The 22,585-nt window shown below is 36.1% G+C and overlaps 1 protein-coding gene across 1 annotated transcript in view; it reads right to left on the minus strand.

Moving 5' to 3' along the window:
- MS3_00005563 (uncharacterized protein) overlaps positions 1–18,153 on the minus strand; it is a 43,986-nt gene extending 25,833 nt beyond the window's left edge. Inside the window, exons 1-7 of the mRNA XM_051213652.1 lie at positions 18,015–18,153; positions 17,853–17,984; positions 15,170–15,364; positions 7,758–13,624; positions 2,945–5,746; positions 2,085–2,252; positions 250–579 (exon numbers count right to left, since the gene is read on the minus strand). Coding sequence (XP_051069643.1) covers positions 250–579; positions 2,085–2,249 — 495 coding nt within the window. The 5' untranslated portion in view covers positions 2,250–2,252; positions 2,945–5,746; positions 7,758–13,624; ... (1 more) ...; positions 17,853–17,984; positions 18,015–18,153. The remainder of the gene's footprint in view (positions 1–249; positions 580–2,084; positions 2,253–2,944; positions 5,747–7,757; positions 13,625–15,169; positions 15,365–17,852; positions 17,985–18,014) is intronic.
- Positions 18,154–22,585: the final 4,432 nt, after the last annotated feature.

Below are 22,585 nucleotides of genomic sequence, written 5' to 3' on the forward strand. Positions count from 1 at the left end.
TTAATATTGATGCAACTTGTAGTAATCTGACATTTCACTATGCTGATGTGCTGTGGCAACTTGAACCGTTGTGAATATGTGCCAGCTTCTGTGTTCGTATAATTGATCAACATCTCTTCGTTAGATCCCACAAACACGCACATACATGTAAATAAGTGCACTATTGTTTCAATTCAGAATATTTTAAGCATAATTAATAAAGTGAGAGAAATTAATTGATCATACAGTAATTATAAAACTAACACTTACACCATCAATATTAAAAAGTAATTGATATTGTTTTATCAGTGCATTACGTGGTTCTGTAAGAACACGGACAAGCATTTCTTCATTTAATGAATGTAGAACAGTAATTATAGGGAAACGACCAACGAATTCCGGTATCATCCCATAAGTAATAAGATCATTAGCTTCAACTTCTTGTAACAATTTATCACGTTCAGCATTTTCTTCATGAGCTGAACTTTCAAAACTTTGAAATAAATTTACAAAATCTGTCGTATTTGGATTGACTGATGAAGTGTAATTATCTTGTGTAGTCGATTCATTCAAAGATGTCAACATATCAAATCCAATAGTCTAAGATTTGAATTAAAACAAAGAACGTAGGTGAATGTGAATTCAAACTACAAAAATCTGAAAACTTATTAACTTGGGTGGAAAAAAGTTACAGGGATACTACTACTGATCAGTAATATTAGGAAATGACTTCTAGATCAATTTAACTAACATCACCACAAACTGATAGTCCAATTTACTCGATATCAAACAGAGTATTATACAGAAATATTTTTCCGGGTATGAAGTTATGGTTCCAGATAATCGATAGGAAACTAGGTTTGGTGTCGTTTGGCACTCGTCTAAGATGATCTTGGGGGGACCGATGACCCTTGGAGGACTCGATCTTGTGTCATCCAGCTCCACAATCAGAGATGTTACCAATGAGCTATCCGGGTAGACCTCCTGCAGGTGTGAGATGTATTTACAATTGATTGATCACTAAGTAGCAACCAATGTCATAGATTTTAAGTCCTTCGAATTCTATTGATCAAGTTGCAGATATGTCATATTGGTCACTACTCAGTGATCAGTTAACTGAAAAATACATAGCAAACCTGCAGGTCTACCCGAATAGCTTAGCGAAAACGTTTTTGACTGTGAATCTGGATCGACCCCCCCCCGAGGAGTATCAGTTTTCCGAAGATCACCTTGGTAACGAGTGACAAACGGCACCGAATCTAGTTCCCTATAGACTACCTCCAACCATCACCTTACATCTCAACATACTGAACGTGATGTCGAGTCACTTAGATCAGTGTGTGTCATCAACCGATGACAACAGTCGATCATTATTTCCAAAATATGAATAGTAAATAGTAGAATGCTAAATTAATAGTACACTATGGTTAGCTACGTACGAAAACCTTTTATTAAAATGAATACATACAACTTGACAGCCCTCTCACTAGTTAATGTAATCTTGGCATCAGTTCACCTGAACCTGTTAAACTGAATTCACCAATAAAACTAAGTGCTCACATCCTAAATGCATTCACGAACATTGTTGGACTCTATTAGCAAAGAAGAGAACACATCACAACTTAGATTCTTCCAATAGGAAAGTTGAATTTCTTTTTCTTCAATCAGAACACTACGATACACTTCGAGAGCATAGTTGAAACGTATAAATGTAAAAAAATGAAGAGAAATCATATATAGATATCGAGTCCTGGAGTCAACATCACCTCTGGGATGCACGGGCGCCCAGAGCCCCAATAGAACTAAATGTCCTCCTGGGTTCCACTGCTAGCCATCATTCGTCTCTGTTTAAAGTGCGTGTAACTTAATGAGGATATCGGGGCAACCCGCACACGACGTACACATACCATGTGACTGATCAATTGCAGTTTTAAAACCAATGGGAAAATTTAACCAACCAATACAGGTGAATAAAACTTAGTGTTCAACTAGATCTACGGGTATATTAAGAACAACACAAATTAAGTATTTCAGATGACCTGAAATAAAAACGTAAGATAAAGGAAATTTTTTTAGAACAACAAAAAAACAGAAACCAATCAAACCTTTTTATGTTTTCGTCGACTAATTATCTTGTCAAGTCCATTAAATGCACCACAGGCTATAAAAAGTATGTTGGTTGTATCCACTAAGAAAGTTTCACCACGTAATTTACGCGGACTTTTGACATCAGGTACGTTAACAAGTGAACCTTCTAACAGTTTTAACATAGCCTATAAATATGGTTTTTGAAGAAGAAATAAGAAATAGATAATTGGATAGTGGGGAAAAAACATCAAACAAGCATTTATTTCACATAAATATTGTGTTAACAACGAAAGTAGCGGCAGTAGTAAGAACCAATTAAAATATTTTTTTATTCGAGCAACAAACTAACTACAGTAAAATTTTATAACTATTATTATTATAACTTAGAAACAGATACAAAGGCGGACCAAAGTATATATGCATCACACAAAATTTGTGAGAGCTGGGATACTGCCCGGGCGCCCAAACCAAAGCAAGTGGTTTGTATAGGGAAGCACTCCCAGAAATTGTGGACTAGAAATCTAATCCACAAGGCTGTTGAGCAACGTTAGGAGATGCATTCCCATAATATACGGTGATTAGGAATAGTTGTATACGCCATTTGTTACTTTAGGATAGTGGATCCCGTGTGTACCATTAGTTTGGGATCAGGGTTTTTCAACTCTTGTAGATGGGTCATTTGTATCCACCAAATCGGTTTAAGATCCAGACAATCACTTTGCGTCTTTTCAATTTCGCAGACAGCATCTGCAGACTCTCCCCACCCAAGGCTCCTGCACCGAAGCATTTTGCGGCAGTAAAACTTTTATATCAGAAACATTACTCAACATGTAAAAAGTAATACAAAATATCACAACCAAGTATATATATATATCACCTGTTGAACACCTTCACCACTGACATCTCGTGCAGCATGATGATGCCCAGTTTTAGAGCTTATTTTGTCTATTTCATCTAGAACCACTATACCTTGTTGAGCAAGTTCCACATTGAAATTTGCATTTTGTAATAATCTACCAATGGTTGATTCGACATCTTCACCAACATAACCAGCTTGGGTTATACTTGTACAATCATAAAGAGCGAAAGGTACATTTAAATAATTAGCCAAAGTTTGGGCCAACAGTGTTTTGCCTAAAAATAACAAAATCCAAAATTTTCAAGCGTTGTTGAGATTATAATATACTTATACATCATATGGAATGTTTCATACGCCAAAAGGATAAGAGCACACTGATAAGAAAATACGTGATCATGTTAAGAGTTTGAAGAAAATAAATTAATCAAAGTAAATTCTGTAACTATGGTTCATTGTTTCATTTTTAAAATATAGATTAAAAAAGGATAAACGAAGTATTATTATTTGAAACATGAAGTAAGCATTGATACCAATCTTGATACATTAATTAATATATCTCACACGTCATCGGATTCATCACCAAAAGATAGGGCTGGGAATATTATAAGAAATTGTTGACACAAAAGGTAATGATTATTTGGTTGTATAGTGAATCAGTAAACTCCCACCAACAACCAAACAAGATGTTATACGCACACCTCACCTTCAGACGCAAGTACTAGGTACCCAATGTATCGAAGTTATGTCGTCCAAGGAGTTAGAACTAAGTTCTCCAACACAACTATATCATTTTCACAGAACCAATAAAATCTCCAATTTTCCAAGTCTTTAAAAAGAAGAGCCATATGGTGAAACAAGCAGGAGCAAGTACCTTTTAGGACCGAGATCCTTAATTTTGGCGAGTGAACAATTTAAAAAAAACAAGATTAAACTGTACTATAACCTACAAAATTTAAGTACATAAATAACACTTCTGCCACAAAAGTTGGTGATTCATTTATATGATTAACTGACTCGAGTATATTTTCAATTCAAAAAACATAACAGAAATCATGTGCTCACTATTGACTAGCTTCAAGATGTAACTCTTGGAGTTCTAGTGAGAGGCCGTGACCAATGAATTCAATTTGTGTCGCACGTGAGATAGTAAATGTCTAACTTTAATCAATTCACGATATTCCCTGGCCATGTTCCACTGACTGGGGTGGATAAGTGTCTCATACACAACGCGGTTGAAATCCATCGGTCACGGCTTTTCATTGAAACTCCAGAAATTATATATTGAAGCTAGTCACTAGTGAGCATATGATTGAATTTAAACATGTATATCATTGTATCCCGGCACAATGGTTTAGATATTAAGCGTTTATGTGGGAGATCGAAGGTCCTGAGTTCGATCCCCGTGTGAAGTGTCTTGGATGCTCGCTTCTGAGGAGTCCCAATATTAGGACAAGACGGTCATTCAGCGCTTCTAAATTTCCAATAGTAGTCTACCTAAGACTAATTCATAAGTTGCACTGAGAAATTAATGTGTCAAGAGACCAGTGACAATTAGGATTGTTTTTAAAAAAATACCATAAAATGGCTGTACGACAAATACTCATAAAAGAAATGCAAACTAATTCACTTAAGAATGTAACCACCCACATCTCATGTTCTGCTTTCTCTGCACCTGTCGAATACAAATTACAACCCATTGTTTATTCAATACTTATCCCAGAGACCTAGAAATGACTCTCACTGGAATATGGAACAATTTATGTATCATTTTTAAGTGAACAAACATGAAGTATTGAGTCGTATGCTGTTACCAGTATTTTAATATTATAATAGACAGTGAATGTTCAATAAGGTTATGACTCACCATACCAATCAGTTAAATTTCCAAAATATTGAACTGATGCTACAAGTCGTACGTTACTTTACTTGAAGTATACTAATAAAAAAGCGTTATTAACGTGTAAAAGTATTATGAATTGTAGATAAATGGATTATATAGCAATACAACCCACTACTACAAGTTTCCATGTCCCCATTCTCATCTGAGCAAATCATTCCATAAGTTATTAATGTTAATGATTAACTATGTCACAAATAAATAACTAATATAATTATTTGTCTTTTTTAATTATTTAATTATTCACACACACATTTACAGTGTGTAAACGGTCAGAATATTTATAAATAATAAATTTACTTAATCGTACAAAGTTTTTTTCTTTTGATTGAGTGATGAAGCACAGAGAACTCAGTCAGTCAGCTACAAAATATACCAGGCACATATGTGTATAGGTCCAAGTTGCCATAATTCATTAACACAACAAGATGAACAGCGGATTCATAGAAGTAGTTCATTCAGTGGTGGTGATATATAAAAGAAAGATTTCATATAAGGACATGGTACAGGAAGAAAGAATTAGTTCGCAGAAAGAAAGACATGAAGCAATTTTAATCTCATAGTTTAAGGGAAAACAGAGAGTGTATACACCTACGCCAAAAAAAGAAGGACAAAAAGGACAAAAACTATTTCACATAAAACAGACTTGGAATTACTTATTTTTCCAAAATCAATAATTTTGAAATCCACATTACCTGAACCTGTTGAGCCTAACAATATAATGTTGCTTTTTTCCAATTTTAATGGACGATCAACATCATCTTTAAGAATCCGTGAGGCACGATGTTTTTCTCGATCATCCTTCATATCAGATAAATTTTCTAAAGTAATTGGAAATGGAAATGAACTTGTTGGACTACCTCCATGTGTAAATGGATTTTTCGATGAACTAAGTGAACCATTGCGTGACAAATTAAATAATTCTAAAAATAAGTAGAATGTGCGTATGTTGAGTTCAAGAAGATAAACATAGAATGTAAAAAAAATAATAATATCGGCATTTAATGAGTTCACTAAGTACAAATCAAAATGATTGTATATGATATGAAATAGTTATTTTATCAAGAATAAAATACAAAAACAAACAAGAATGGTCAGTTGTTCAGAAACCGAAATGAAATAAGTTGATGAGATTATTGCTAATTTTTACAAGGACTGGCAATTTTTCAGAAACTTTTGTGTTATTTTACACTCACGCGTGATGAACTCTAACTTTTGGAAGAACTTTCATAATTCAGCCAACATGTGACTAGTAATTCATTCCTACTATCCTAACAACTACTATTTCCATAAGAAACTGTGGCCTTCAGCACGTATACCTCATACATTTGTCCTTACAAATCCACACTTATGCGTCTTATGTGCGTTTGATTGTCTATACATTCATTATTCTACCCAATAGCTATCTCCTTGTCGCCCCATGATATAATCTATTTTGAGCCATATTAACGCTTATGATGAGTAATATTTTAAGTAGAAACCCTCGTCTTCTGTGTTTTTATCTCTTCGTCTGTCCACTGAAATAAATAAATGAAACACAAACATTCAAAAAACTTATATCCGACTTTTGATACATGCGTTGCTGTTAACGGGATTTGTCAATAGAACATATACCATGTAAGTACGATCTATCTTTCGTCTACATCATTAACGATTCGACCATATTAAAATTAGACTGCGTGCGCTAGAAATCCAATTATTTAAAACTAAAACTTAAACATACCGCATATTTTGGGTCAATCACTACTAATAATTAATTTCCAATGGAGAGAATGTAATAATAATAATTACTACCATTGTTATTATTATAACGATGCTAGTAGCAACTCTTATCAATTAATCAGGTGTAATTTCCTTGTTTGCAACAAACTATTTCATCTGGAATTTTTAATACACAATGTTATAATTAGTAGACTTGTTAGCATGATCTCTGTCAACGGAGATGTGTTGACACCATTGATCTTGTTTAGTCGTCCTAACATTTCCTTTTCTAGCCCCAGCACCCCCATATTGTGGTTTTGTTCGTGGTTTGTATTGAGTCTGGGTGTACATCTTGTGGTTGGATTTCATAGTCAGTGAGAATTTCAAACGAAAGTACGCACGATGTTTATTTTTATTGGTGTTATCTAGAGAGTTGTTATTGACATCATGCCAATATTGTTGTAATAGTGAATAAACTTGCTGTAATTGTTGAATAAATGGATTCCTCTGTCATTGTTCCTTCACTAGTTCTGGTTTGGAATGTGAGGACAGTTAAGCAAATTGTATTTCATTCTCGATTTGAACGTGAATACTCCGACCACGACAAACTCTTTGTCTCAGGAAATTAAAAGCCCCCAAATGCCCTGGTAAGACCGAGGGTGAGAGGGGTCAAATCTCCTCGAAATGCTCTCACATGGTTACGCGTAAACAGCGATTGCTAGGGAAGTCCTACTCACTGAATTCTCGCGAAGGAAGTGTTGTTTACGAAATTGAATGGACGAAAAGTAAATGTCCGGCGCTTTAAGCGGGTTGATGGATATGGAGGATCCACCTAGGGGAGTTGAGAAACCCTTATTCCAAACCAATGGTGCACATGGAAACCAGGATCCTGAGGGAACAAATGGCGCATAAACCAATCATTGATCACCAGCTACTATGGTACTGCATCTCCTGACATTGCTCCACTACCTTGTGGATCAGACCTTTAGGTCGAAGGATCCGGGTGTGGCCCCCTAAGAAGACCACCTGCTTCGGTCTGGGCACCCGGGCAGTATCACAGCCCACACACAAATCAAGTGACTTGTGTGGCGCATATATATTCGGTGCCTTTTTGTACCAGTATTTATATTCAAATAAATAAATAATTTGAAAACGAAATCGTGTTTATAATCACTTTAAAATAGATACAAAGAACATGGACAACTTTCACAAACGCAAGTCAAATATTCGTACCAGATACAGAGGGTTGACTTAAACTGCTCTGATAATTTACAGGTGTACAAGAACGTGTACCCGAAAATTCATTTGGGGAATAATGATTATTTACAGTAGGTTTGGCTTCATTTGTCCCTGAGTTTAAATTATTTGAATTAAATCCATTATCTTCCGAGGTAGCCAGTGACCGATTATACTGTATACGATTGTAATGAGCATATACTTGGACGGCAAGAATTTTTTTGGCTTTATCTTGACCTATCACATAACGATCTAAGTATTGATGTATCTAATATAAATCGGAGTAAAGAGAACATTTCTAATGACAATAAACAAATATATGGAACAAATACATTAAATGAATTATTTGAAGTGGTAATAATGGTGAGAAAATCTATTCGATTCTCTAGTCTGTCTTCACTTCACTACTAGAAAGCTCATATTCCTTTTCTTTTTACAAATTATATTTAATTGCGACTGGGTTGGGAAAAAAAGAAGTTATACAGCACCTACAACTCACCAACAGAGCTTACTTTAGGTCAATTGTATTTGTCACTAATAAGACACAATAGATCCAAGACCTAATAATTAGGAACAATTTACAGACGTCAAATATTCCATATTAGATCATCTTATCAGGGCAAATTAATGATGGACAATATCATTTTTAAGTGAACCAAGATTCAAACACGTAATGATCAAAAAAACGTATAACTTCATGAATATGATAAACAAGGATGAATTGGCTTCTATCAAAGCATAATGTTTTCCATCTCAACCATTTTTCAACCTTGAGTAAACAGACCAAAAATATAGGACAAGGTTTTATAGTTATTTGAACAGTAACTAGCATTGTATGATGCAATCGTTAATGTGCATAATCTATATTGAATAAGACAACGAAATCCACTAGATGAAAGTTCATTCCACTAAGATATATAACATTAGCTGATGCCAAATTGATCACAATGTCACAGAAAATATATTTACTATTGACGAACTATAGTCCTACAAAAGATTTACTTCGAAAAAATCAGGTGATTGGTGGTTAATCAATATTTCTTTGGCTAATATCCATTTATAAGGAGAAAAAAACAATACGAATAAGCTAACTGACAACAGAAAAAATAAACGGACGAATAAAACCACTTAAGGTTTACAACTGTTGATTTTTAACATCTTAGTGGCTCTAATTAACCTAGAAAACACACTGCTCAATATAGTTCTATACTAATTTGCACTGTATATTTCGGTAAACCGTGACTGGGTGAAGTCACCTGCTGTTAAGGGTTTCCAACTTCATAGACTAACTTACTCTTTTCCTCTCAAACTTTATAACATCTAAAGAAAATGTAACGCATACCATAATTTCCACTAAAAGTGAATAACCTTTTGAAGGCCTGTGAAATATTATATACTAAGCTATTGCAGTCTCAAATAAAGTAAGACAAAATGGAGTTTTACGAAAAATATACTGGCTCTCTAAGCATCCAGATACTCTTTCAGTGTCATACATACATATCACACGTTGATATTTAACAAAGAGGTCTTGCAACGTCGCACTTAGACGTTGTTAGACATCAGGTAATAAACATACCCAGTCAATAATCATTATTTATAATCGTGTCAAAGAGTATTGCTATATGTTTATGAAACGCATGCGTCTAACATTTGCATACTTCCAGGATATTTATAATCTGTACATTAGATATTCACCGTCGGTACACAGCACAATTTCATTAACCATAACCTATTAGATCTATAGATGGTCTGTAAAAAATACCTGTACAACTACTAACCGTAAGCTATATTACAGGGTATTAAATTTTATCTAACGGAATAATTATACAGAAAAAGAACTCAACAATGTGTTGGATTACTACTCCAACCCCTACACACGTCAAATGTAACAAAATTAAAATTATCGAATGAATATTTGAGGAAAGTGACTGCTGAAATTCGATGAATAACGAAATATTCTAATTATCATTGGGAAACCGATTTAACTTCATCGTTTAGTTCTACAGTGATTTAGTTTACGCTAAGAAAGTCCTGGTGTTAATGGTTAGGGTGCTTAAGCAGTGTACATTTGAAACTTGGAACACATACATTCGCTCGAAATCGTAGACATACACCATACTGATGTGCTAACAAGCGTGGACCATAAATGACTTTCATATCTGCCAAGAAATATATGGTTATTATTGCCGAAACTCTTATGATCTCTAGCACTAACCACTTACCGATTTTATTCTTATTTAGACTACAGGGGTCAGTTGGATAGAAAGAATTAATCCGACTAATCCATCATTTTATTTTACTGTCATCACCGAAACTCGGGTTTGTACATGTTTAGATTTATCGAGCCTTTTAGTTAACTTATTCAAGTCTCATTTGTGTCGGCAACAACCGCACTATTATTATGCCCAGGCTTCTTTGATCATAACTCCATCTGTAGCCCTTCTAGAGTTACTGCCGGTCCCAAGCCCGAGTAAAGGAGGAGAGTTGGGCATGGGGTTAGCGACCCCATCCCGTAGAAAACTAACTCGTTAAAAAAAACGCCAACCAGAAAAAATAATTCAAACCATTTAAACTTTGCCCTGGGAGTTAGAAGGTCTTCATTTAGAACAATTATGACGCTTAATGGTGAAAGCCAAGTTCCTTCGGAAGCCACGAGGTTGATGCCCCTCCTAACAACCAGAGCAACAATTTTTATAGGTACATGGAACGTCTGGACAATGTGGGAGACTGGGAAGACCAGTCAAATAACAACGGAAATGAGGAGATACAAATTGGCAGTACTGGGAATCAGCGAAACCCATTGGACCCAAGCTAGACAACAAAGGCTAAATACGGGAGAGATGATGCTGTACTTCGGCCACCAAAAGGAAAATGCTCCACACACTCAGAGAGCTGCTCTAATGCTATCCAAACAAGCACGAAATGCACTTGTTGGATGGGAATCTCACGGATCCAGAATCATCAAAGCATCATTCAAAACAAAGAAGGAGGGGATCACAATGAATGTTAGCCAATGTTATGCACCCACCAATGATATCAATGACGACAATAAAGATCGATTCTATGAGAGGCTGCAATCAACCATAGCGAAATGCTCAAGAAAGGACCTCAACATTCTGATGGAAGATCTAAACGCCAAACTCGGAATAGACAACACCGGATATGAAGATATCATGGGACAACATAGATTGACTGGGAGAGAGAAACGAAAATGGGGAAAGATTTACAAATCTATGTGCATTCAACAAATTGGTTATAGACAGCACAATATTTCTACACAAACGTATGCACAAAGCTAAATGGATCTCACCGGACCACACCACAGAGAACCAGATAGATCATATTTGAATCAATAAAAAATTTCGAAGAACAATGGAAGATGTGAGAAGCAGGAGAGGAGCTGATATAGCTTCAGATCACCACCTAGTTGTGGCCAATTTAAAACTGAAGCTAAAGAAGAACTGGACAACTGGACAAACAGCACTACAAAGGTTCAATACAGCCTTCCTACGAGATACCAACAAACTCAACGAATTCAAGATAGCTCTCAACAACAGGTTCCAAGCTTTACAGGACCTACTGAAAGAAGAAGAAACTACTATGGAGGACAACTGGAAAGGTATCAGAAAAGTATTAACTTCAATATGTCAGAAGGTTCTGGACCACAAGAAGCATCATCATAAGGAATGGATCTCTAAAGAAACACTGAACAAGATCAAAGAAGAGAAGAACAAGAAAACAGCAATTAATAACAGCCGAACACGAGCAGAGAAAGCCAAAGCACAAGCTGAGTACACAGAAGAAAACAAGCAAGTGAAGAAGAGCATTGAAGCCAACAAGCAGAAATACGTGGAAGAACTAGCAACGACGGCAGAAAAAGCTGCAAGACAAGGAAATATGAAACAACTATATGATACAACGAAGAAACTAGCAGAGAGATATATTATTATTTTTTATTCATTTGAACACATAAATATTGGTACAAGGGGGCACCAGATATAGCAAACCAGAGAGACCTGTCAAGGACAAAGAAGGCAGACCAATTACTGAAATTCAAGAACAGAGGAACAGATCGGTAGAGTACTTTGAGGACCTCTTGAATAGACCAGCTACATTGAATCCTACGGACGTCGAAGCAGCACACACAGACCTTCCTATACATATCCCTCCACAACGACCGAAGAAATCAGGATGGCCATCAGACAAATCAAGAGCGGGAAGCAGCAGGACCCGACAATATACCAGCCGAAGCACTGAAGTCAGACATCGAAGTAACTACAAACATGCTTCACCTTCTATTCAAAAATATTTGGGAGGAGGAACAAGTGCCGATGGAGTGGAAAGAAGGACACCTCATCAACATTCCAAAGAAAGGAGATCTGAGCAAATGTGAAAACTAAAGAGGAATCACACTACTGTCAGTACCAGGGAAAGTCTTCAACAGAGTGTTACTGAACCGGATGAAAGAAGCAGTAGACGTCTAACTTCGAGAACAACAAGCTGGATTCCATAGGGATCGGTCTTGTACAAACCAAATTGTGACACTACGGATCATCCTCGAACAGTCAGTTGAGTGGAACTCGTCACTGTACATCAACTTCATTGATTATGAAAAGGCATTCGACAGTGTAGATAGGAGGACATTATGGAAACTTCTTCGACACTACGGAGTTCCTGAGAAGATTGTCAGTTGTCCGGAACTAGTACGACGGACTACAGTGCAAGGTCGTGCATGGAGGACAGCTGACAGATGCATCTCAAATAAGGACCGGACTCAGACAAGGCTGTCTACTCTCTCCCTTCCACTTTCTCCTTCCTCTGGTGGTCGACTGGATTATGAAGACCTCGACATCTGAGGGAAAACACAAGATAAAATGGACAGCTCTCATGCAACTAAAGAATTTGGAATTTGTAGAAGACCTAGTCCTTCTATCTCATACACGCCAACAGATATAGGTGAAGACAGTCTGCGTAGCATCAGCGTTTGCAGCAGTATACCTCAACATACTCAACATCCATTGGTCGGATACCGTCAGCAACAGCCTACTACGGGAAAGAACAAACAAAGACGATGAAAATGGATAGGACATACATTGAGAAAATCATCAAACTGAACCACGAGGCAAGCCTTAACTTGGAGTCCTGATGGGAAGCGGAAAAGTGGAAAGCCAAAGAACACATTACGTCGGGAAATAGAAGCAGATATGAAAAGGATGAATAACAACTAGAAGGAGCTGGAAAGGATTGTCCAAAACAAGGTTGGATGGAGAGTACTGGTGAGCGGCCTATGCTCCTTCACGAATAACAGGCATAAGTAAGTTGTATGATCATAGATGATTGAGAATGTGTTACAGTTCACACATATATTCCTCTTACTAACCTAGATGTCAATTACTTAAAACGCATGATGACTCATTTGCATCCTTATAAATCTGTGCATTTTAATTTCTATTCATTCATTCATATTCGTATTCGCATCGTGCTTGATGGTCGTTTGTTCTGTGGTGAGCGAAAATAAGCTGTATTTGCTTCTGAAATGTAAACACTGTTGGGAAATTATTATAATGACGGTTATCAGGACGAGTGATATACGAAGTATAGGAATAATCCCGAAGATATTCTACTACAATATATCGCGACAATAGCGTCATAGACACTAAAAACTGTAAATACGAAACTAGTAATTAAGAGTAAACAAGGTATTAAAAAGACTACATATTTGCACAAAGAATGACTTGCCTCCTTAGGACTAACGAGCGAAAGATGTCGGCTTTCGTCTACATTACTAAATGATGAGAGATCACTCTTATCTGTTAATTCGTAGAGTTGTTCACATGCTTCACACTCCATGAAACGTGATATATCTGTAAAAGTGTATATAATTAATTATGAAGTTAGTAAAATCATTTATAATTGTTTACGAAATTGGTTACTTATGATGCATAACGAATACTCATAGTAAATAATTAGGGAGACTAAATGTAACTTAGTGAAACTCAGTAACTACATACCAACTTATGTAACTGAGCCTCAAGCCATATTTTCTTTGGTGTCTAGTGATACTATCCGATCCCGCGAACTTGCTTATTTTTACTCTTTTATAAATACTGGATGGAGCGTTTGCATTGGAATAAATAAACTACACATTTTTTAAAATATACTGATAAAATACTTTAGTATATCAAAATTCTAATCATTATACGCGTTGGCAAACCTTACCCTATAGGTGCCAATAAATGATTTCAGACGACCAGTAATTTATATTTACATTTAAATTTTATACTTCTTGGTACACCAATAGGTTACGTTCTCAAACACATTATGAAAGGCATGTCTATCATGAGACTGGAATTCACACAGCGCATATGTTATAAACGTTACTGCTACGTTATATTGCAATTAAGGATTAAACTGAAACAAATAATAGAAAAAAGGACGAAAACAAACGGTGCTTATATGTTCTCAGAGGATGATAAAGAGATTAGAATTTAGAGTATTATGATAAAACATAACTTTTTGAGGTATCTTAAACAATTATACGTGAATGATTTGGGTCGTCACTGATTCTTTAGAATTGTTTCATAGTATATACAAGTTTATAACCAGATAGGAATTCATGTTAGCCTTTTGTCTCAAATCGGTTAGTGATAATCAACACAGGACCTGGTACAGATGCTCATTCCATCAAAGCGAAAAGAGGAAATGAACAAGATGCATATCAAAGAAATTTAAATTATGGTAGCACCAAAGATACTAAGCAAAAACTGAGCATGAATACGGCTTGGAAAGTTTCTCATACAAACTATTTTACATTGTTCAAGTTTCACTAAATGATTCAACAGCTGAATAAGGAATATTTGATGTGAATTGTAAAAAGCAGTTGCCAAAGAAGAAACTGTTGTACACGGTTTTGGTTACCTTGTTGCTAGTGACTCATACGTGAATTAATATCGTTCAGTATGGCTTCTTCCTCGTCCTTGTAGATTAAAGTAATCATTTTCTACTACTACTTGGCATTCATATTGCTTAACTAATATAATTTAGACTGATACAAATGCGTTTTACGTCCCACACTACTTATGAATGGCATTCTTTTTATATTTCGTTTTATTTGTAATGATTAAAAGATGTAACAACTCTAATCGGTATATTATTGGGAAATGTCCTCGATTCAATTGCCTTTCTATTATTCTACACTTCAATGGTTACCACCAATACTTCGCCCTTCAATCCACTTGCAAAACACAATTTTGTATTCCCGTACTCGTAAGTGATGGTCAAAGTAAAAGTAGTTGCAATTAAAACATAACTATGGTGAGAAAGCATTCTGAAACCATCTTAAGTGAAAATAAATAGATTTAAATAACCAACTTGAAAACAGTCTAAATAAATCAACATTAAACAATTACATGATGCTTTTGGATCAAGAGATTTTAAAGGACCACCACATTTGTTACATCTTATGAAAGAGCCAGTGCCATTTCCAGAGCCTCCTCCTCCAGCACCACCAAGACGTTCCTTAGAACCGATACTATGATGGTTCACATTGGCGGAGTTGAGGGAACCACTACCTTCTGAAGGTCCCCCTGGGTTTTGACTTTTACCTAGTAAATATAAAGACAAGAACGAACAACTAGAGACAAGAACGAAACACAATGGTTTTCCTGAACAAAATATATGTTATGTATGGATTCACTTATTTTAGTTCTGTTTTCTCGACGTCACCGCTAATCATCTGTTACTAACTGGGTTATCTTGTTAATTCACAAGTGATCACTTCCCATATAACTGTGTCTAACAACCAAACAGTCAAACAGAAGGAAACAAAGAAGTGTTATTGATACATAAAGTTCGAGGGTTTACCACCCGACCGGCCAATTATAACAGCTCTTTCGAAACGCATCACCTAACATTATCCTGTCCAGCTTTCCAAAGGATTACAAAAGTCAGTCAAAAGCCCACTTTTCGAGCATCTAATCAATTCTGGTCATTTCGCTTGACCATAAACCTTTAAAATCATACATACAAAAGGAATAGAAACGAAAAACTTATGTACATAAGAAGCTCTTGTTATCTATCGTTTTAAGCCTAGCTTCTGTGTAAAAAACAGTATGTTCAACCCCTCATTCACTCATGGTTTTAACCTTCCTCTCTACTATAACTTATCACTTACCATCTTCACTTTATTTCCACTCCTTCCAATTACTTTCAAAACTAATAATTAACAATGATTATGACTTTTAATTATCCCATTCCTTATAGTTATCAAGTGGACAATTATCTCCACCTTACCACTTTTTCACTAGCCGACTATTACATTACCTCTCAATATCTGATTTTCGTAAACAATTCATGACAAGATACAACTTCAAGTTATTTAAATATTCAACACTTTTATTCTACAAAAGACTATATTTCGGCAAATAAAGTTAACTAAGTACGATTGTATGGTTTAGGTAAACAAAAATCGTAGAAAAGAAAAACTTTGAAGGACCGCATTATTTCTTTAACTACACGAGTTGCTTTCATTATTTCAATAATAAGATGGTGAAATATCGCTCTTATCAATATTTGATTCTGTTACACTTATAACCACAACCTATAGCCATATAGCGAATGTATTAACTTATTTCAACGATCGGTGGAAAGGTCATAATTGAACATAAATAGCGCAACTATGTACTTCTCCAGAAAATGGGAAATTAATCGTGAGGACTGAATGAAAACATCAATCATTGACTCTAGCGTGTTGACGACACAATTACAATGCATCCCTTCTTGACGAATGATAATAAGTATCAATACCTATCTTAATGCTACAAGTAATCTTCGAATACCAAGGATTCAAGAAAGAATTACAAAAGATGAGGGACGTTTAAATTCCAGGTACAGAAATAGGGTAAAAATAGCTTCCATAGAAAAACTTAATACATAAGCATTTAATCAATAGGAACCTTCCCAAACGAAACCAACATGTTCACTTGAGATTGAAGGTTCATTAGAGCCGCTAATGGTTCACTAACAAGAACATTTAAGTATTCAGTCAGCTGCAACGTAGGACCAGGCACATATATGCATCAGTCCAAGTTGCCACACCACATTAGCGAAACAAGATGAACATCGAATTCGTGGAAGTATTTGAAAGTTAAGTCACACAAAATGATTAGTAACAGCCAGAGTGTAGTTTTAAATGAATAAGAATGAATGTGTAAACCAATACCATGAGAATTTAGGTCACACGGGGCGAGTGGTAAGAAATGTCAATGTAATGCATAGCAAAATCAGAAACTTTGACAAGCATGACATATTCGGGACCAAGAAGTTTTCAGACAATTTAGACGTTTTTCGGTGTTTACAATGACTTAAAAGTAAGAGCTAACTACTGAAACCTTCCATAGGACTATTTCAACCCTTTTTAGTAGTATACAAACTAATACTACTTGTTTGCTTATGAGACGCATGTGCATGTATTAAGAAGCATATTAAAACACCTTGATCAAAAAGCCGGTCTCACAAATTTACTTTAGAATTTTAAAAATCTAAAAAGGTGGGGATAAGGTCAAAATCATAAGCTTGAACCTACCTGCTCATAACCGATTGACTGATGAGACCAATTTCGAACGATCCTAAAGGGACGCTAAAGAAATCCTCAGGCTGATTACCTACTAACTATGGTTAAGAGATGATCATATATAGCAGTTTAAGGAATTAGGGTTATTATTTACAAATGGACGTCGGGGTTAGGAATTGGAGGAAGGGTTTTCATCACGGACTTCAGCTATAGTGCCAATATGCTTGTTAGTCAAACGAATGAATTAAACTCTCTCCAAATTCAACACCTGTTGTTTTAAACCTGACTAGTTTGTCTAGAAATCAGTCTCGCCTATTCAGCCACAAACACCACAATTCGTTGGCAAAAACTCATTTCTCTTCATAAACATGGGATCGAAACGACAGGAGCAGGACGTATTAATCACACAGCACTTGAATTTGCTTCATGATACCGGGAAATAAGGCTTATCATCGGATATTTAGGCAAAAAACGATTCCCCGTATATACTGCATGAAAAAAATTTGATATAAAATACTCACTACTTTTGCGGCATTCGGCCGTTTTGCAATGCCCTGAAATGTTGCAATCTTCGTGAACATCAACGTCTGAAACCCGTGAGAGTGTTAGATTTTCGTACGTACTCCACGCATTATTTCCATAGCGGGCAACAACTAATCACTCTATAAAGCAGTAAAACATACTTAACAATCCACGTCCATGTGTCTTCCAGCTTTTAAAAGCACAAGAAAATGCAGAGGAAGCGAAATTACTCATAGTTAAGAGAACTACAGAACCAAAGATACAAAACAGATTTCAACGCCACATTTGAAATCTGCGCACGGATCCAATGGTTCAAATGGTTCGATTGATTGTGGACGGAATAGAAGAAGCTTTCGCCTAACGGGCTTCTTCGTCTAGTAGCAGTGAAACATAAATACCTTCAGGCAGGAACCTAGATATATTAACGATAACAGAGTAAAAAACAATTGGTAAGTCTTAATAAGATATTATCCTTAGACCTTAGGAATAAGTCAAGTTGCCTCTTAAATGACTCCTAGGAAGTCGCAAATTCCAGTGTTTGACGACTCTTAAAGAGTAGAACGTGTGTCTACTGTCCGTTCTGCTGTGTTGTGTCTCTAGTTTCTGGGTGTTACCCCTTAGTTTTATGTTGGAGCTAAACTTAAGTAGGTGTTTAAAGGGGATGTCCAGAAGTATTAAGGATAGTGTAAGCCATTAGAAGGTCAAATCTAGGACGCCTATACTCTAATGATTAAAGGTTTAGTGATTGGAGGCGCTCTTCACAAGAATTGAATTTGAGTCCACGGACTGATTCTGTTGCTCGCCGTTGGATACACTCCTGAGTGTCCTTATCCTTTTGGAGTGAGGGAGGAAACACTATTTTTCCGTATTTAAAATGGGGATGAATAAAACTGCTGAAGATAATATGGAAAGTTCTACCGTCAAACTGGCCAAAAATGAGCTTCAATGTTATCAGTGTAAGGTTTACTCGAAAAGCATTTTTGCCACAGTCAGCGTATGACTTCAAATCGTAGGGTACCAGTCCTCCTAAATCTTTTACAACTCGGGATACTTTTGGAAAAAAGTTTTCTAAGTTGAAACTGTAGTCTGCAACATGTTTCAGATGGACTACTTTTGTCATCTACCCAATCATGAAGTCGAGTCAGATCCCCCTGAAAAGTCAGTATATCCTCTTGGTTGCGTATCTCTCTCTCCAAAGTTTTACATCATCGGCAAAAAGTAATAAGCCAGAAGACACCTGTTGTGGAAGGTCTTCTTATAGAAATCAAGAAAAGATTAGATCCTAGTACTGAACCTTGGGGGACGACACCAGGACATTCCATAGCCTGAGAGAAAGTGAAATTGACCCTGACCCTAAAATGTCGATTTCTCAGATATTAAGTGAGCCAGTCAATTAAAGGTGATTTGATACCCAATCGTTTGAGCTTATTGATAAGACATTCATGGTTGACCCTATCAAGAGCTTTTGAGAAGTCAAGGCAAATGATGTCAACCTTCCCCATACGATCAAGGATGGTTGTCCATCTGTTCACCGCAGCTAGCAGGCTGGTTATACAAGAATGACCTTTCCTGAAACCATGCTGTCGGTGTGAAAAAAAGTTTAAGGATAATAAACAGTCGCGCATACCGTCTCATATCAGGGACTCCGTAATTTTTGAAGGAATAGAGAGAACGGCCACTGGTCAGTAGCTTGAAGGTTCATTGTGTCGACCTATATCTTTAGCATGAACATATGTAGAATTATGGCCTACTTCGTTATTATTGCCGCTCTAATAATAAACTTAATCCTAAAATTCTAGATTTATCATGATGTAACTGCCTAACCTATAAGATCATACGTGAAATTCATATTATGATCGACACCAACTCATCGCGTTGTAACAATCATCACTATATAATGAAGAACACATTGAGGCTAGAGATAGAACAATACATTTAATCTGAATAAAAAATATAAGATAACGTTTAACAGTGACCACGCCTGCATGGCTGAGCCACGCCATCCGATCAATTCGAATTCATACCATTCCTTGTTCCCGCTTTCTCCATCGATGGGTTTTTCTCCGCGCTAAATACTTAATATCTAGTTTCTCAGTTGTCTCGTGTTCAGCTTTGAGGATTGTGTGTTTAGGGCCCAATGAAACTACAGTGGCATTTGGCTATTTGACTACAATAATTCCAGTCAAAATAGAAGTTATTTGTGGGTTTGTTTATCAAACTACATAGATCTGACCTTCGGATGGAAATCCTAGAGATCTGTATAAGTTTATTACCTATTTTTACGTTGCAGTTCGTGTTGTTTTTTAGCGACAGTTGAATGGGAATTAACTAATGCATTATAATAGGCAGAGAAAAGAAATTAAAGTTTTGAATTCCGTTATGAGAAGTAATAAGTAATCCGTAAAGGAGGTTTGACATTTTCTTTATCTGGTACAGCCTCAAAAAGTTTGTCGTTAAATTGTGTCCGACCTTGGAAGTCCAAAATTACTGCTATATTTCCGCAACGAAAACAGTAATTTAGAGCTGAAGAAATAGTGATTAGCTTGTAGAATTATGGTCTACTACGATATTAGTACTTCTTTATTAATAGACTTGATCCTAAAATTGTAGATTTGTCATGATGTATCTGCTCAGTCTATAATACCTTACGTGGATGTCACATCATTATCTACTCTGACTCATCCGTATTGTAACAATCATCAATACATGATGAAGAAAATATTTATGCTGGAGATAGAACAGCATATTTAATATGGATAGAAGACTGTTACATAAGTAGGATGAAGCCTGCAAGGCTGAGCCACGACATTCGACCAACTCGAACTCATCCAATTCCTTCTTCTCATCTTTTCCATCATTAGGTTGTTCTCCGCGTTAAATGTTGAATATCTATTTTCCCACTTGTCTCGTAGTCATCTTTGAGGATTGCGTGGTTACGGTCCAATGCCACTACAAGATCTCCATCACACACATATTTGTAAGCTTCATGGACTCTAAACCTTTTAACTCGACAAATTCGTAAATGACTTTTTGTCCAAATAAGTATTCTGCACCACCCGGATTGACATCCCACTGAGCTACATCATAAGAATCTGACAGTGAAATGTCATAAAAAGGACCTTCATGGGGCATTTCCATATGTGTATCGATTGTCCGAACTTGATCAAGTGTTCTGGCTTAAGTTGACAGACCTCCATGAACCCAAAGAACTTTTTCCCTAACTAATGCAGCTATAGTAAAAAGATCGAAGACTTTGCAAAAATCATGCCATGAATTCGCACTCCCATTTCTATTGATGCATTCATCGTAGAAGACATAGCACTTGACGACTTTCATGGTTTACCCTCAATAATGTTATTCGTGCAGGATACCTGGATTTTAAGACATGAAGAAGAGTTTCAATGCTGTAATAATCACAATCAACAAAATCCCCCATGAAAATATAATTCCTGTCACACAGTTCACCCTCTCTGTGTAATAACTGAAAAAGATCACAGAACTCTCTATAAATACCACCACATATGGTAACCGAAAAGAAACAGGCTGTACGTTGAACTCTTCAATCAGCTACTCACATAGCCGCATAATTTTCTAGGTTCACTTTCTTGAAGGTATTTACAACTTTTGACAGACTCTATCCACAGATCTAGGACCATTTTAAAAGTAGTCCATAAGAACCAATGTCGTATGCTATTTACAAAGAACAGTATCGTTTTTTCTCGCCGAGTTAATTTTATTGTTTTTATCGTTTATTGCGCATCAACAACACTATTTTCGCTCCAAATGATTTTATTTTAGTTGAAGTATTCGCCAAGAGTGTCGCTTTATAGAAAATTTATGATTGATACTCAAGTGGAAAGAAAAGGCTGAAAATCCCTCCACAACATTTTTGTTGGACAGTACTGTCATTTATTTGTTTATTCTCCCTATTGTGCATTTTAACCTTTGTTAAGATCTTTTTTGACCACACTTTGTGTTCTTCTGTCTTCCTCATCTGAGCTTTTATTATGTGACTGATTGAAGGCGTATCTTTCGTTATCTACTTTTATTGCATATTGCTGGATTATTGACAATAAGGTCGTGTTTCACTAAGCCCAAGGTCACGGCGTGGTTCAGTGTTAACCTGTGGTGGACCAGACGATATATAAACGCAAAAAGTATCAACAAAGTTAATAAAGATCAATAGAAATGTTAATATATGTAAGTTAATTATTACAAATACAATAGAAAGTTGGGACTTTACTTAAGTTCACCGAATTGATGCGTGTTCGGCTTTGGTCTGGTACTAAGAAACCACAATTATAAATGCTTGGTAATTCCGATCTGGTTGACGAACTCTCCAGTGATATAATCCAACGTTGGATGTGATATATCCCAATTACAGTCTATAAACGTAGATAGTATTTGATTCAGACTTTAGTTAACTCAATCGCAAACGAAGATAGAACGAGGAATGTGTGAGTAGTAGTGTATTTGTTAGCCAGCAAGAGTATGTCACGCTATATCAGTATCACGACGGAAAGTGTGTTCAAGGTCATTTACTAAAACAACAGGTACAATCATTTAATGATAAAATATACAGACAGTGAAAGATTGACAAAATAAACACAAATAATGTTAAAAACTATTTACAAAATAAGTTTGTCAAGCCTATCTCCACATAGCTCCCCCCCAGAGTGTCCGGAGGTAACACTGGTTATAATAACAGAAACATGTAAGGATATGATATATA

This window comes from Schistosoma haematobium, chromosome 3 (assembly GCF_000699445.3).
Source record: "Schistosoma haematobium chromosome 3, whole genome shotgun sequence".
Classification (NCBI taxonomy): Eukaryota; Metazoa; Platyhelminthes; class Trematoda; order Strigeidida; family Schistosomatidae; genus Schistosoma; species Schistosoma haematobium.